Source organism: Phascolarctos cinereus, unplaced genomic scaffold, assembly GCF_003287225.1.
Source record: "Phascolarctos cinereus isolate Bilbo 61053 unplaced genomic scaffold, phaCin_HiC Scaffold_1;HRSCAF=81, whole genome shotgun sequence".
Lineage (NCBI taxonomy): Eukaryota > Metazoa > Chordata > Mammalia > Diprotodontia > Phascolarctidae > Phascolarctos > Phascolarctos cinereus.
In genome coordinates, this window is record NW_027555514.1 from 175,141,233 (window position 1) to 175,154,369 (window position 13,137).

General features: G+C 34.6%; 1 protein-coding gene across 1 annotated transcript in view; it reads right to left on the reverse strand.

Annotated features, from left to right (window-relative positions):
- Positions 1-211: 211 nt before the first annotated feature.
- Positions 212-13,137, reverse strand: part of ETNK1 (ethanolamine kinase 1) — a 65,001-nt gene continuing 52,075 nt past the window's right edge. The window contains exons 7-8 of the mRNA XM_020994198.2: positions 6,520-6,593; positions 212-6,222 (exon numbers count right to left, since the gene is read on the reverse strand). Of these exons, the coding sequence (XP_020849857.1) occupies positions 6,150-6,222; positions 6,520-6,593 (147 nt within the window). The 3' untranslated portion in view covers positions 212-6,149. The remainder of the gene's footprint in view (positions 6,223-6,519; positions 6,594-13,137) is intronic.

Below are 13,137 nucleotides of genomic sequence, written 5' to 3' on the forward strand. Positions count from 1 at the left end.
GTTTATTTACAGTTTCTGTTTCATTTCAACATTCTTTCTCCATACGTTTTTTGTTGAGATGTCTTTTTTCCTATTACCTGCTAAGCAGAGGAATTACAAACTGAGAAAGCTTAGTTCAAAAGGCTTTCCAAAAACATATGTGAATTATGTATACTTATTAACTGAATAATTTCAAGTGATCTAGAATAAAAAAGTTTTAAGTATCAACAAAATCTGTGAATACACGAAGTTAGAACCTAGCTTTATTGTTACAACCAGTTTTTATTTACAGAATAGAAATCTCTTCAAAAAGATACATTCCTTCATTTAATCAATGGTAAAAGGATTTTATACAACAAAAACAAAGATTAAACATCACTTACTTTTTAAAAGAAATACAATCAATTCCAATAATAGCTTATGAACATATAGCCAAAACACATAAATGAAGTTAACATCTTAGTTGTCTTCACCAGCAACCCCAATGTATCCATAGAACACACTGACAAATTAACAGTAGTAAAAGGACAAAAATTAAATTTTAAATTAAATGAGACAAAACAGGAAGTATCTTCAATTCCAAACAGATTAACAGATTCTCAGACACGCACATTTCTGAGGCATCAAAACACCTACACTTCAAGTTGAACTCATTTGAGAGGTATCAATACATTTTCAGTGCTGAGACTATGTGTAGCACTTACAGTATATACAAAGCAGCATCACACTACTACAATTCACATTTGATAAATACAAATTTAAGCCTTATGCCACAATTTTGAAATCTAACACAACTATTACAATGACTTTGAATCACTCAAATTTTGTTTTTCCATCTGATTCTAAGGAAGTTGTCATTTAAGCAGTAACTTATCTTCTTCCAAAAATGTGTATTTTAAATTTTAAAAATACTTAAGATAATTATGGAAAGCGACTTTGATATACAAAGGCTTTTGAAATTCAGCACAGTGAAAAAAAAAGTTTTTACCTAGGCTTTGTTAATTGGGCTTTCCTAGAGTTGCAAAACTCTAGGAAACAACTCATTTGGAAAAACTACTTCAGATGATCAGACAATACAATTTCCTGTGTAGCACCACATTAACTACATATGGCAGCATACAACAGATAGGTGCAAAGTGATTTTAAGCATTTTGTTTTTCCATTCCAAGGTCTTTTCCAGGCCACAGAGGTGAGTTCATGACATATACAAGTGAGGTTCACTATCACGGAAAATCTCCTCTCCTAGTCCCCCCCAACCTCCCAAGACTCTAAGATAGTTTTTGCTTTATAATTCACAACCAATGGCCAATAAAGGGTTCAATGTCAAAAGTAGAGAAAGTAATCACAACATGGGATATCTCCTACTTCCCACTGCTAGAATTATTCCATATTGTAAAACAGAACCCTATCACCACCACAAATCATTACATTTTTAACAAGGAAAATAGTGCAAGTTCATGGATAATTAAAAAAAAAAGTTTTTGGTCAAACAAAGTTTTTAGAATCACAACTAAAAGGTTAATGCGTAGAAAGAACACATGTTGTTTCATAATCTAATCCACAGCCTATCATGTGTTTTTAATATGAGGAAAGGATGAAAGTAGAACAGAGTAGAAACAAAAAAAATGTTAAGTTTATATAAGATCATTTTCCACCTGCAATTTCATCATTTTTCTTTCAGAGAATTCTAAAGACTCAAGTAATATTTAGTTACTTTTAAAAAGATCAATGAAAATAAAATGTTCTTAACTAGTAGAAATTTCGGGGTTGTTTTGCCCTGTTTAATACATGTTATTGGTTTCACTTTCAAGTATTTGGGAGAAAAAATTTTTTTTAAATGTCATCTGGTGATATGTCAATTAAGCATGATGAAATAAAATACTTTCATAATAACTCTGCCACCCTAACTCTATTTGCAAGCCAATGGTGATGTAAATCAAAGTATTTTCTTAGACAGCAACAAATTGGAGTCTTTGAGCTTAAAATATCAGGAAAATCTCATGTTTTTGGAAAGTAAATATTGTAGTTGTCTCCACGCATAAGTTTACATGATATATGCAACACACACATATATATACATTTATACATATTCCAATCTTGTGGGAAGTAATTTTTTAAATGACTAATCACACATACTATGAAATGGTTGGCCAAACACTATTCTAATTAACATGCTAATTGCTTTAAAATGTGGCATAGGCTTCCACACAGTCAAATGACATTACAATAGCTTATAATAATAAGAGAAAATGGAAATCAAATGAGAAATACAGTACATAATTCCCACAAAGCAATTTTCAAAAGAAGATATGGCTACTTTAATAACTGTTTGCTTGTAACTCTTGGTTCCTTGAGGAAAAATTATTAGGATTTCCTTTTAATTTAAAGCAATCACAGTTAATGCCACCATCACCCTTCTTTGGACATTTTCAAAAAACTACTGAATCAGTTAGTTTTTCTACCAAATAAAAGCATGGGAAATATTTAATAGTTTAACTATTGTGCCTAAAGCCATATAGATTTAAAATGCTATCAAAGGCAGTGTGTAAATAGAAATTAAGACTAACAAATTATATTTTGTACAAGTCAGGATCTACAAAATAAACCAAAGGGATAAAACCATGCAAAATTTTAAATGCAATGGTTTCTGTTTTACCTGACACTCTAGAAGAGTAATTTATCTTTAAATCAGGTAATACTTTAAATGATTTATTTAGTTGGACTAACATCTTATTCTCTTCTATCATCTTAGAATGAATAAACATACTTAAGAAGTTAAGATAGATGGCCTATAGTTGTAGGGACTTAAAATTTTCTTTTTTAGAGATATGAATATTAAAACTCAGATTCCTTTTGGTGTAGAAGAGCTCAATCCCTCTCAAATAGATACGGGTAATAATATCTTAGCTTTCAATCATTTGTTTAGTATTTTAAACTTAAAATACTACATAATTAAAACTAAAAAATGCAGTTCTATTTGCCTAAGACTGTACTGAATTGAATCACTGTCTCTAGGAATCTTTACTTCACAAAGGCTAAGTGCTAAATGATAAAAGTTAATGAAGGCTACAAATTAGGTACTGAGCTGTTAAATAAATAAGTACTGCCCTTAATGTAACAGTATGCTATAATTTTTTTTATAATTTCTCATAAGTTCCATATTCTTATCTTTCCACTGTATAGACAGGGCCATTAGATATGCCAGATTAACAAACAGCAGCAGCAAAAAGGTTGTGAGGAGATAAGGAGCTTGATTATTTATAGAGAAATTTCTACAAAAGCAAAGAATACAAGGCAATGCACAAGCTCATGAATGTAAGATACAATTCACACTCATTTACATATGTTTATTTACATTGCTTTATATACATGACCAGACCTGGTTAATTAATTTTATGTTCCAAGTAAACAAATAAACATACTAAAAGTATGTGACCTATTGCCACACCTTTTAGGTTTCCAAAGATTGGTGATAAAGGATAAGAAAAAAATTAAACATTAACCAGGTCTGATTTTACAAGTGGTGACAGAAAAAAAGAAAAAAATTTACTCAATGTTGCTTTTTAAAGCACCCAGGCCACTATGGTCTTCTGACTAACATTGTGCATACATGAATGTCACTTACATAACCCTCTTTCTATTTCAATACCAGGTTTACTACAAGTTGAGTTATTATGTATGACATTCAAGCCCCTTAACTTAGCATAGAAAAAAGGCAACAGAATGGCATCTTAGCAAGTCACAAAGAAAATCCTTTATAAATGTTTCTAGAGTTCTGAGATTTTTCTTTTATAATTCCTTCATTGGTTATTGTGAAGGAAATTTTAATTTTTCTAATACAGTAAGCCCTCTCTGCACTATGATCCCATAAACCAGTGGAGTAAAACAATCATAATACCACTCTGCCCACTCCCTCCCCACCCCCAATTCCTCCTCCTTCTCACAGATTTAAACAAGACTATACATGCCCACTCTGTGCCCATTACCTACATACACAATGAGGTGTGAGTTAGGCATATTCTTGTGGCAGAAGTGATTGTCCCCCCAACTCATTGTTCCAATATTAATCCTTAAGAAATAACTAGAACAGAGAAGTAGCCAGCAGCTGAGGCTCTACTAGTTTACTGGCAATGAATGGCTCAGTGAGAATAGTCAAATCTACAATTACCAGCTTGAGAGGAAAATCTGAGAAAAAGAAAAAGCGTTTTCTCCCATTCTCAAGGAACTGAAGGATACAAATTGTTACTCCTTACACAGCCAGAAAGCAAAAAATCAAAGTGTTTTGTATTTTCTCCACAGTATTTAGCAAATATTCCCTATGTAGATGAAAAATTCAACAAAAGAACTTTCATAAACTCAAACATCTCTAATAGCATAGGAAAACTATTTTTCCATTTTCACAGATATTATTTTGAGTAGAATGAACAGAAAGTATTGATTCTACTATTTTGTAGGTTTAAAATAAAACCAAAATGTGACTAATTGTAATAAAATTGAAGGGGAGGTAGAAAGGTGAATCTTGGTCTGATACTGTTATGAAAACAAATTCCTTTTAAGAAGATATTTACTCAATGAATTTTACAACTTTAAATGACCTTTAATGTTTTCTATAAATTGCTTTCAAGAATCTTGAAAAGTGCTTGTCTGAAGGTAAGTACTCTGAAAATTAACATTCTTATAAGAGGGTGTGTGTCTGTGTGTGTTTCCCTGCAATATTTATTTGTAGGATAAGTCTGTGCTTGCACATTCTGAATGTGCAGGCATATCATGTCAACTTTATACCGGCACTTATGTGACCAAAGTGCAAAGCTTGTCAGGATACTTGTTTAAAAAGTTGACTATTAAACTTCACACAGCAATTTCAAGGCTTAAAAACTAACTCCTACCTTATAGAAGTCTTTTCTTCCCTTCCCCTGGGTTACCAGCCCCCACCCTCCAATTTTTTAAAAACTGAACATCCTAAAAAAACAATACATCTCTTCTTTTTTCCTTAATTCATATTTTGGAATTCAAAGATTTCTTGGCATAACAATTTAAGTGTACAATAATCAAATCCTCAAACTTATCTCTAAAATATTTAATTCTTTCACAGCTTCCATATATCACTTTGAACTTTACAGACATTCATCAAGCAACAACCATTTGTTATAAGTCTGTATGTTTTCTGATTTTTTTCCTAGTAATCTAAGTGCACAAACATGAAACCAAGTTAGGAGTACTGAGGCTGAGTGATTAAATGTTTCCTTTCCTTTTCTTCCTTTTTTTGGGGGGATGGGGAGAATGAGGGAGGAATTGCTCACTAACTCAACCTACTTATAGCAAATGGAAGATGTTTTAAAAAGATCATAATGCTGGTTCAATACATAGAATTATATATAATTTAGAAATAATTTCATGCAGCAGTTTTTAAAAATGGGAATAGTGAAAAATCTTCACATTTTAATTAAGAGAACATCTTCTATCATAAAGATTTTGCTAAGATTCAGTCAGCAAATCTATTCCAAGATTAAAAGGGGAACTGAAATTTCACACTGGGTAGCCAATGGAGAATTAAAAAAAAAAATTATTCCCAGGAGCAAATTCATTACAGTATTCAACTCAGAAAAAGTACCATGATGTGAAAGGTTTTACCTCCTAGCCCCAAATTAAAGCAATAGTCTAAATTTATTATACCTGTTCCTGGCATTTCAAGAATAAATGACTCATCTTCACATACAGTACAACAAGATTATTTATAATGAACACCCCAAAAAACATTTACCTAAATTAATCTAATGTGAAAAATTAAAGTTTTAAAAAAATGACAATTTCATTGCCTATACTCAATTCTTATACAGAAATGAAAAAGCAGCAATGGAATCATGTTAAATCTGTAATAAATAATTCACATATAACATAGATTAAATGATCAATGAAAGGATTAAATTGCCATCACTACAGACCTTTGCAGATTTAACAAATTTCTAATCTATCTCATAGTGATAGTAGGTTCATTTCTGAATTACATTTAATATTTAAAGATAAGTTAGCCATTTAGAGGCATCATTTATAAAAGCAAGATAACCAAATTAAATTACAGAATTTTAACAAATATTAGCTGTTCAGTATCTGTTTTCAAAAATGGTTCACAAGGATTGCTCAGCCACTTGAGGTTAACTAAATATCCTTCTTTACTCAGGTAATTTTAATGCAGTGACCTCAGGCTTCATTTTGAAATACTGCTTAAAACGAACAATTGCATACCTAGTGAGAAAAGAGAATTAGGGCAAAATTAGTAAAGGCTAAAAACATGTAAAATCTTTTATTTCAAGAATCTGAAACCTATACAGATTTTAGTTAAAAAAAAGTTTCACAACTTAATGACAGATTTTTAAGTTTATTGTGCCATCTACTGGATTTTTTAAAAAACTACATCTCATTGCTTAGGGGATAAAGACATTCATAAGATTTCTTCACAATCCTGTTTCACATTGGTTCTAAATGTTAGGCACCAAAGCAGTCCTCAACAAAAAAAGAATGCTCAAGTAAATCAAAACTTACCCAAGGAAATCAAAATCAATGGTGGAATATTTGGCTTGAATTAAAGCCCACAATCCCCAAAAGAAATGAGAAGCCTAAGGAAAAGAATAATTTCATGAAATTCAACAAAACACTTTTTATGAGACAAGCAACAAAATGCTAATTTTAACTTTTTTTTTGCCGCGTAGTCTATCATTATACAAATTGTTCCTCTGCTTATTTTTAAATGCCTACCTATACTGTTACCTGTATAGCAACACCTTATTTTTTACATCTTAGCTTTGTCAATGGTAAATCATAAGAGCCTAAGATTATGACTATTATTTTTGTTCAGCACCAATTATGGTTCCCTATGGTGTGTAGGGATGGGGAGCAAAACAAGTGGCTGGGCTATAACTTGGAAGAGCTTTGGACTGGGTTTCAGGAGACCTGAGTTTGAATCCTAGCTCTGACACCTGCTACCTGTATAGTCTTGTATAAGTCACTTCTCTCTGAGCCTGTTTTCTCCTTCTAGAAGGTGAGGGGGTATTGGATTAGTCTAAGATTCCAACCAGTCCTAAATCTCTGATTCTAAATTCTGCTTGTTCCAGGAAATCTTATCCTTCTTTTTCAACTTGGCCCCAGAAGGCAAAACTAGGAGCAATGAATGAGTAGAAGCTGCACTGAGGGCAAATTCCAGTTTCATGTAAGGAGAAATTCTTAACAATCAGAGTTATTCTAACTGGAAATCATCACTGAAGTCAGGACTACTTGTCTAAGATGCTGCTGCTGAAGGATTTATTGGATGTTCTATGAAGTCCCTTCAAACTCATATTCTTAGACTTCAAGGATCTCTCTCTCCTCTTCTTCCTCTGAAGTTGCAACCCTGTCTGCAACCCTCCCACTTAGAGAGAGAAACAGGAGCTAGATGCAGTCAAAAGAGGAGCGAGATGTCAAGTGCTAGGCACAGCTCCGCTACTAACCGTGTGAAGCACAAGTAAATCCATTTCTCTTTCGATATTCAGTTTCTTCACTGGTAAAACAAAGATAATATTTTATCTCTGTGAGAAAGGCGATCTGGGGTAAGTGCTGTTATCATGTGTACATATGTGTGCATGAACAGACCTTTTCTCTGACTCTTTATTTCCAAAAACACATCTTCCAAAACTCTTCTCCTCAAGCCATCTGCACCACCCATCTTCTTCCTTCTCAGCCAAGAACCACAAATTATACTTCACTGAAAAAAGTAAGGCCTCATGTCTCAAGTTCCCTCTTCCTAATTCTACACATAAAAAATCTCAGCACCAATCTCTTCTCCTTCATCCTTCTCCCTCCTCTGTAATCCCATATCCTGTCTCCTCTACAAGCCTGCCCCGTAATCATCCACTCTCTCTAATTTACAGTTTTTCCCCTTATCTGCTGGTTCCTTCCCTGCTGCCTACAAAGATGCCCAGTTTCCATACATCCATTAAAAAAAAAAACTTCATTTGTTCTTAATATTTTCTCTAGCTTTAATCCATTATCTTTTCTCCCGTTTACAGTCAAACTCCAAGGAAAAACTGTCCTTGTCTCTACTCATATACACTTCCTATTCACTTCTCATTCCCTTGAAATCTGGCTTCCAACCCTGGATCTACTGCTCTCTCCAAGGTCACCAATCATTTCTTCATTGATAAGTCCTCATCCTTCTTGAACTCTCGTACCAGCTGACACTGTTAATGACCTCCTCCTCCTCCTAAATACTCTCTTCTGCCTAGACTCTGGGGACCCTGTTTTGTCATGCTTCTCTCCTCTTTCTTGTATAATCAATCATTTACTTTTCAGTCTTTTTTTTTTTTTTAACAGAATCAATACTCCTATGCGTAATCTCAGGGATCCAATCTGGACCTCCTCCTCTCTCTCTCTCTCTCTTTCTACACTCTTAGTGATCCCATCAGCTACCACGGGTTCAACTATTATACAGCTCTATGCAGATGACGCCGAAGTCCAGCTTTCATCTTTCTCCTGAGCTCCAGCCCCACATCTCCTACTGCCTGTTGGACATTTCAACCCGGATATCTTAAAGGCAGCTCCTACTGCAGTATCTTTTCTTTGAAACTCTCCCCTGATCTTAACTTTCCTATTTCTATTGAGGGTTCACTCTTCCAGTGAACCAGACTCACTAGAGTCATCCCTGACTGTTCTTTCTCTCTCACCCCTAGTATTCAATTAGTTGTAAAGTCTTATTTATTCTGTCTTCACATGACTTGCATGTGTTCCCTTCTTTCACTCGTATAACACCCTCATTACCTAATTATATGGACTAGTGTAATAGATTTTTAATTGGTCTTACTATAATCAGTCTCTCCCTTCTCCAATTTATCCTCCACATTCCTAAAGCATAGGTCTAATTATGTCACATCCCTCTCAAAAAAGCTTTGGAGGCTTCCTACTGCCACTAGGATAAAATACTAACTCTTAAACAAAATGATTTCATATTATTCTCCTTCATGCACAATACATTCCAACCAAACCTGTTGTTCCCTACATAACATTCTATGTTCTACCTCTGTGTTTTTGCACAGGCTATCTGTCCATGCCTGGAATGCTCTACCTCCAAACCTGTACATCTGAGAATCCCTAGGTTGTTTCAAGGCTAAGGTCAGGTGCTTCTTTTATGAGCGTTTTCCTTATTCTCCCAGTTATTAGTATGTCTCCACACCCCAAAATTATCTACTTACTCAATTGTGTGCCCTCATCAGAAGAATATAAGTTCCTTGAGGGCAGAGAATGTCTAACTTTGGTATTTTTATGAGAGCCTACTACAGTACCTGTCAATTAGATATTTAGTAAATGCTTACTGAATTGCAACAATAAACAGAATTTGTTCAGCAATGACACTTATAAAGAATTAATAAATATTAAGCTGATTACTTCAAAGGATTTGTGACTCCATTATTGTGGATCCTCATCCTTCTACACTTCAGTGGATCATCTTCCTATGTATCCCAAAATTCATTACCATGATTTTTGGAATATGGTTCATGGTTCTGGAATAAGCTTCTCTATACTTAACTAAGATGGTGTCTGACTAGACACAAACTCTATTGACAAGCTCCAAATCAAAGTCTTTCCAGTTCATACTTTATTCTACTTTAATCTATAACCTTAAAAAACCTAGAATCATTTCCACAATCCAATAAAACATGTTTAATAACTAACTGCTTTTAACAATTATGATAACTGCTAAATATCTTGCTTTGGATGCTGATTCTTATAATGGAATATTGTCAAACACCTTTATTTCCTAGCATAAGCCTTACCCAAATATAAAATGGGATATCAAAATGCCAAAAGCAATGTGCATGCGTGAGTGAGTGGGGGGGGTACGGAAAAGATACGGGAACTGGAATTTCTGATAACTACTTGGTAAAAGCATAATAATTTGTCTTTTCAGGTCACAAAGGCAATTATAAAATGAAGCAATGTAATAAAAAGGATGATCATTTACATAATGCTTCACAGTATACAAAGTGTCGTTCTTGCAACAACGTTGTAAGATAAATCATAAAAAACACTATTATGCCCAATTAAGAGAGGAGGAAAATGAAATTCACAATCACAAAGCCAGTCACTGAAAATTATTTGTCAGAAAAAAAATGGAACTAAGAATTGTAGGGAATAAACCAAATGAATATAAATAGATTGAAAAGAAAGATTATGCTACACAGAGCTACTCAAGACTATAAAAGTTTAAGTTAAGGTCAACTATAACATCTTTATTATTATAAAATCTAACTGATTGAGAAACTTAAGTATCACCTAACAATAACTTTGCTTCTACCTAAAACATCACATTCTAACTGAAATTGAGCAAGCACTCCTACCCCAACAGCAATCTCTTAACATTTTCCTCCACCTTACCTTCTAATTTCCTGTTTCTCTAATATTATATATATCTTATATTTTGCAACTGCCAAAGAAAGTCTCCTCCTCCTCTACCTTACGCCTTTCCTGTTATACATCCCGATCCATGTACTTACCATCTCCCACCCCAAAAAAACAAACAAAAAACCCAACTCCACTACATATTTGATCTTTTTTAGAAGCATTCCTTCCATCTTCAAAATAACTAAAACCTGTTACATCACATCACTTACCAATCCCTTCTCAATGCTATCTTGTTTCTCTTTTTGCTTTTTCTTAGCACTGTCCTTAATGACTTCAAAAACCTTCTCTGGTTTAATCACCTCACCCTAACAGCCCTCCTTGGCTACATGTCTTTCCACTTCATCAGAGCATGCCCCCTTCACTTCTTACTCTGAACCTGTTCTTCATCTTCATCTCAACATCAGGTCCCTTTACTCTGTCCTACTGTTGTTTCTGTACACCAGAATGGTTACAAACATTCAGACATTTAAACAGGTCCAAATTTATCTAATTATTTTATCATGTAGTACCAATCTCCACATCTTTTTTCTACAACAGCATGAAAGTCTTTTGTCAAATGTTTTGCTAGAACCTAGGTAAATTATATCTACTAATCCACCATACAAATAGCATGGAACTCTGAGTTTTCCCTTGGCATGAAGGATTAGCAAGCAAGCTGAAGAAAACAATGGATCTGGAGACTTCAAAAGCAAGAAGTAACTGGCCATCAGGAGAACAAGATGGTGACTCTGGAAAGAACAATTTCAATGAGTGACAAGAATACAAGACAGACTTCTTTAGGAAGCTTCTGAAAGGTTCTATCTTTTCTACACTGACTTCCACTGTAGCATTTTATGTCATATAATCCTGCCTTTATCCTTTCTCTGAATTCTGAAATTTCTAATCAAATCTAGAAGATATTTCTAGAATAGCTAGCTAGCTATGTTCAAGCTTTCTTAACCTTTTCTTTATCAACATATTTTAAGGGAATTATCACTTCCCCCTGCCCCACAAGGTTCCCATCATTTCCAACCCAGCAAAGATTCAGAGGTGGAAGAGACCTCAGAAGTTACCTAATCCAACAGGTGAGGAAACTGAAAGCAGAAAGTGACTTGCTTAGGGTTACCCAGATGGCACAGCCTAGACTTGAACCTGAGTCCTATGGCTTCTAAAAATCTAGCTTTCTTTTCTACCATACCATAAAAAGTTCTCCGTTGTTAATGAGAACTGGACTTACATATTCCCTTGGGTTGATTTCTCCACCCTTTGAACGATGAAATCATTAAGGAAAGTCAATAGCTTCTCTTTGTTAGGCAGAGAAAGCTCTAAGGATTAAAATCGAATCTTTATTACTACTACAATGTGCCTCCATGCCAAGCATGTGACCTGTTTTCTAAACTTGTAAGCTATTGCTACTCTCTGTCCAGGATACCCACAAACATAACCCAATGACAATATAATTTCTATTTTTGTGTCTGCTGATATTCATCCAAATGCTTTCTATGCAGATTACCCTCTTTAGTTCCTGGATTTCCTCACGTAACTGTATATTGTTAATATACAATGCTACCTCATTCTCAATCCCTATTTTACCTATCATGTTTCTTTTGAATTAAGTATGCTCTACCTGCCTGAGCCATATTCCAGTTAATCATGCCGTCTTCATTATCTCTCTCTAGCTCCCTTCCCTACCACCTACAAATATACTCAGGTCTCCACTGCCCTCAAATACCTTCTCTTGACAGTCCTATACTATATTGTATTTCTCACCAATCATTCACTCAACCCTGTATGAGGTGGCTTGATCCCAATGACCTATTTTAAAATACTGTGGTCTTTTCTCAGATTTTCCCTCTTTGCCCTTTTTTTCTACATAACACAGATCTCATTTTAATTTTGTTTTCTCGTCTTTGTTCCTAAGAGACTGCTTTCCAGGTTCTACCCCCAGTGTGGCTGACCACTCTTTTGAGTCCTCTTTGCTGATTCATGTTTAATGGCGCATGAACCACAATTCCCTCTTCCTTCTCTTGCTGTATTCTCCTGCATAGTAATCTCTATGAAGATGGCTCACAAGTCTACATAGGTACCTTTAGCCTATCCACCTAAGTTCCAAATCTGAGTATTCAACTAAGTACTCCACCAGCTACCAAAATTCAAAGCTCACAAGGTCCGGAAATGAAAATCACTCCCCATCCTCCAACAACTTCTACTGATAGTAACAATATTCTAATAATGGAAACACTATCCTCCTAGTCACACTAGCCTAAAACCATATATTTATTTTTGACTCTTTCCTCTACCATCTCCAACTTTTTTCCTCCCACAAGTTACCAAGTCTTGTGGATTCTACCTTGACAGGAGTTCTCATTTGACACCTTCTTCATATTTACACTATTAACACCCTAGTTCAGATACACCATCAACTCTTTCTTAGACTTAAGTCTCCTAATTGATCTCCCCATTTCTAGTCTCACCCCTCTCTAATCCATCCTTCATATAACTGCCAAAATAAGCTCCCCAAAGCACAAGTATGACTATATAACTCTTCTTCTCAAAAGCCTCCAGTGACTACCTTTAGGACAAAACACCAAATCCCTAGTCGGGCATTACAGGCTCTCCATACTCTGGCTGCAATCTACTCTTGTACCTATATTTCATACCACTTCCTCTTCACACATTTTATATTCTCATGAAAATGTACTAAATGTTTCCCAATCTCCCCTACCTTTATCTACCCTCAATATATTCACA